The following is a 1,939-nucleotide window of genomic DNA, read 5'->3' on the forward strand; positions in this document are numbered from 1 at the left end:
CTCTTCTTCTTCTCTCTCTCTCTCTCTCTCTCTCTCTCTCTCTCTCTCTCTCTCTTGAGAGAGGGGAGGGGGGAGAGGGAAGAAGGGTAGATGGTAATTCCTACGGAAGATTGGCTGCATAGTAGCGATACCAAGGCGATATACGTCGTCTACTTGTTGTCGCCGATAATGGTGGTAGTAGTACGTAGTACAATGACGAGGGTGGTAGTGCAAGAGTGGCGTACGTCGGGGTGATACTGTACAGGGATGTATCTCCCCTCGTGCAAAAACGAGGGTGGCGGCGGCACGAGTGTAGGGAGGAAAGCGATAGGGCGATAGTGGCAGAGCACGCGGAGCACGAGAGGAAGACAAGACGAGAGGAGAGGAGAGGAAAGGAAAGGAGAGGAGAGGAGAGGCGAAAGGGGTTGAGAGGGGAAGGAGAATCGCACATGCGCCTGCGTTCAGCATCGACCCGATGTCTAGGCAACACCTGGTAGCGCCCCACGTGCCACGTTAGGGTGGCACCAGCGTCACTCGGCACTCCGCACAAGACAAGCCGCGCCGCGCGCGCGATCCATGCCCTCGGTATCGAATATCCCACTGGCCTTTCTACCCCTTCTCCTCGCTCCCGCTCTCGCTCCCTTCTCGTTGGAATATCTCGTCTACTGACCCACGCCAACGGAGGAGAGACGAGATAGACGTCTTTCGACCCTCCTGAATTCTACGCCCGATGCACGCTCCGCGGATGCCCGGCGCCGCGACGAGGGAATTCCTTTTTCGGGGTGGGGCACGTGGCTGGAATTTCGATACTCGAGCTCGCGCGGGTGAGTCCATAGCTGCGCAAACGATTCGGGAAAGGGACAGAAACTTCAATATGCCGCGTAATGCTCATATTACACGCGTTGTGAAACGCGATTCCACCAAAAAAAAAAAAACGAACGATAGGGCAGAGAATGTTTTCAGCCTCGTAAAAGGCTTTCACCTCTAGATTTTTATGCAACGGTAATGTCTATAATAAACTGATTGTACAAATGTAATGCTAAATTCAGATCAGGAGATTCGGAGGATGATGATGAGAAGGAAGCTAGTTTTAGGCAAGAGAATAGAGATAAATGAGATGTGAAATACGTTTTTCTTTTCTGCAGGATAAAAATACAGCTCCTGCCATATACGATTCCTACCACGATCCATTCTCTTTCCCTACTTTCTCCATCCCCTTTGTAGAAATTAGTTTCTGTGCATCCCCACTTTTCAACCCTGCTTTATCGACACGGTTAAACACAAGAGAACCTCGATATTTGAACTCGATAAAGAGAATTGGGAATTTCTCCCGCGAATAATATTTGCTAATTGAAACTTTCTCGTGGAGAAATAGAAGGATGTTACATAGGATGACCTAGAATCCTCGTTCGTGCTTCACAGGTAAGCCTTTCGACTATTTTGATCCTGTTTTTCTGCCTCAAATTCACCGTTGAAAAGATCTGGATTAAGAGAATATGCAATTACTCTTTAATTAAATTACAATTGACTGAAACAGAAGTGGTAAATCAGTTTTTATTTAATTACTATATAAATGTTACTAGGTGATACATCGGTAATATATATATATAGATACAGTCTCAATTATTTTTTTATAATTTTTGAAAGAAGTTAAAGAATATCGGAAAGATGTTTGTCCAACCTATAAAAATTATAAATTAATTTGTGAAACAAGATTATGTTTCCACATACTTTTGCTTTAAAATTTATTTTATGTTAAAATTATTTACATTTAGGCTTAATACGTAGATGTGATGTAGCCTATGAAACGCGTTAGTTTTCATCTTGAATGTATAATAGAAAATTTAGCGATTTACAATTTAAATCTCTCTATTATGATAAAGAATTATTTCCATTTTATGGAATTATCCTGTGATTATCTTTTGCATAATGTTAGCGCGATAGCATCTCTCTCTCTCTC

General features: G+C 43.5%; 1 protein-coding gene across 1 annotated transcript in view; it reads left to right on the forward strand.

Moving 5' to 3' along the window:
• The first annotated feature begins 90 nt into the window (after positions 1-90).
• The window catches only part of LOC105617716 (mediator of RNA polymerase II transcription subunit 15), a 27,306-nt gene continuing 25,457 nt past the window's right edge, over positions 91-1,939 (forward strand). Inside the window, exon 1 of the mRNA XM_012199270.1 lies at positions 91-220. Coding sequence (XP_012054660.1) covers positions 91-220 — 130 coding nt within the window. The remainder of the gene's footprint in view (positions 221-1,939) is intronic.

This window comes from Atta cephalotes (assembly GCF_000143395.1).
Source record: "Atta cephalotes unplaced genomic scaffold scaffold00013, whole genome shotgun sequence".
Taxonomy (NCBI): Eukaryota; Metazoa; Arthropoda; class Insecta; order Hymenoptera; family Formicidae; genus Atta; species Atta cephalotes.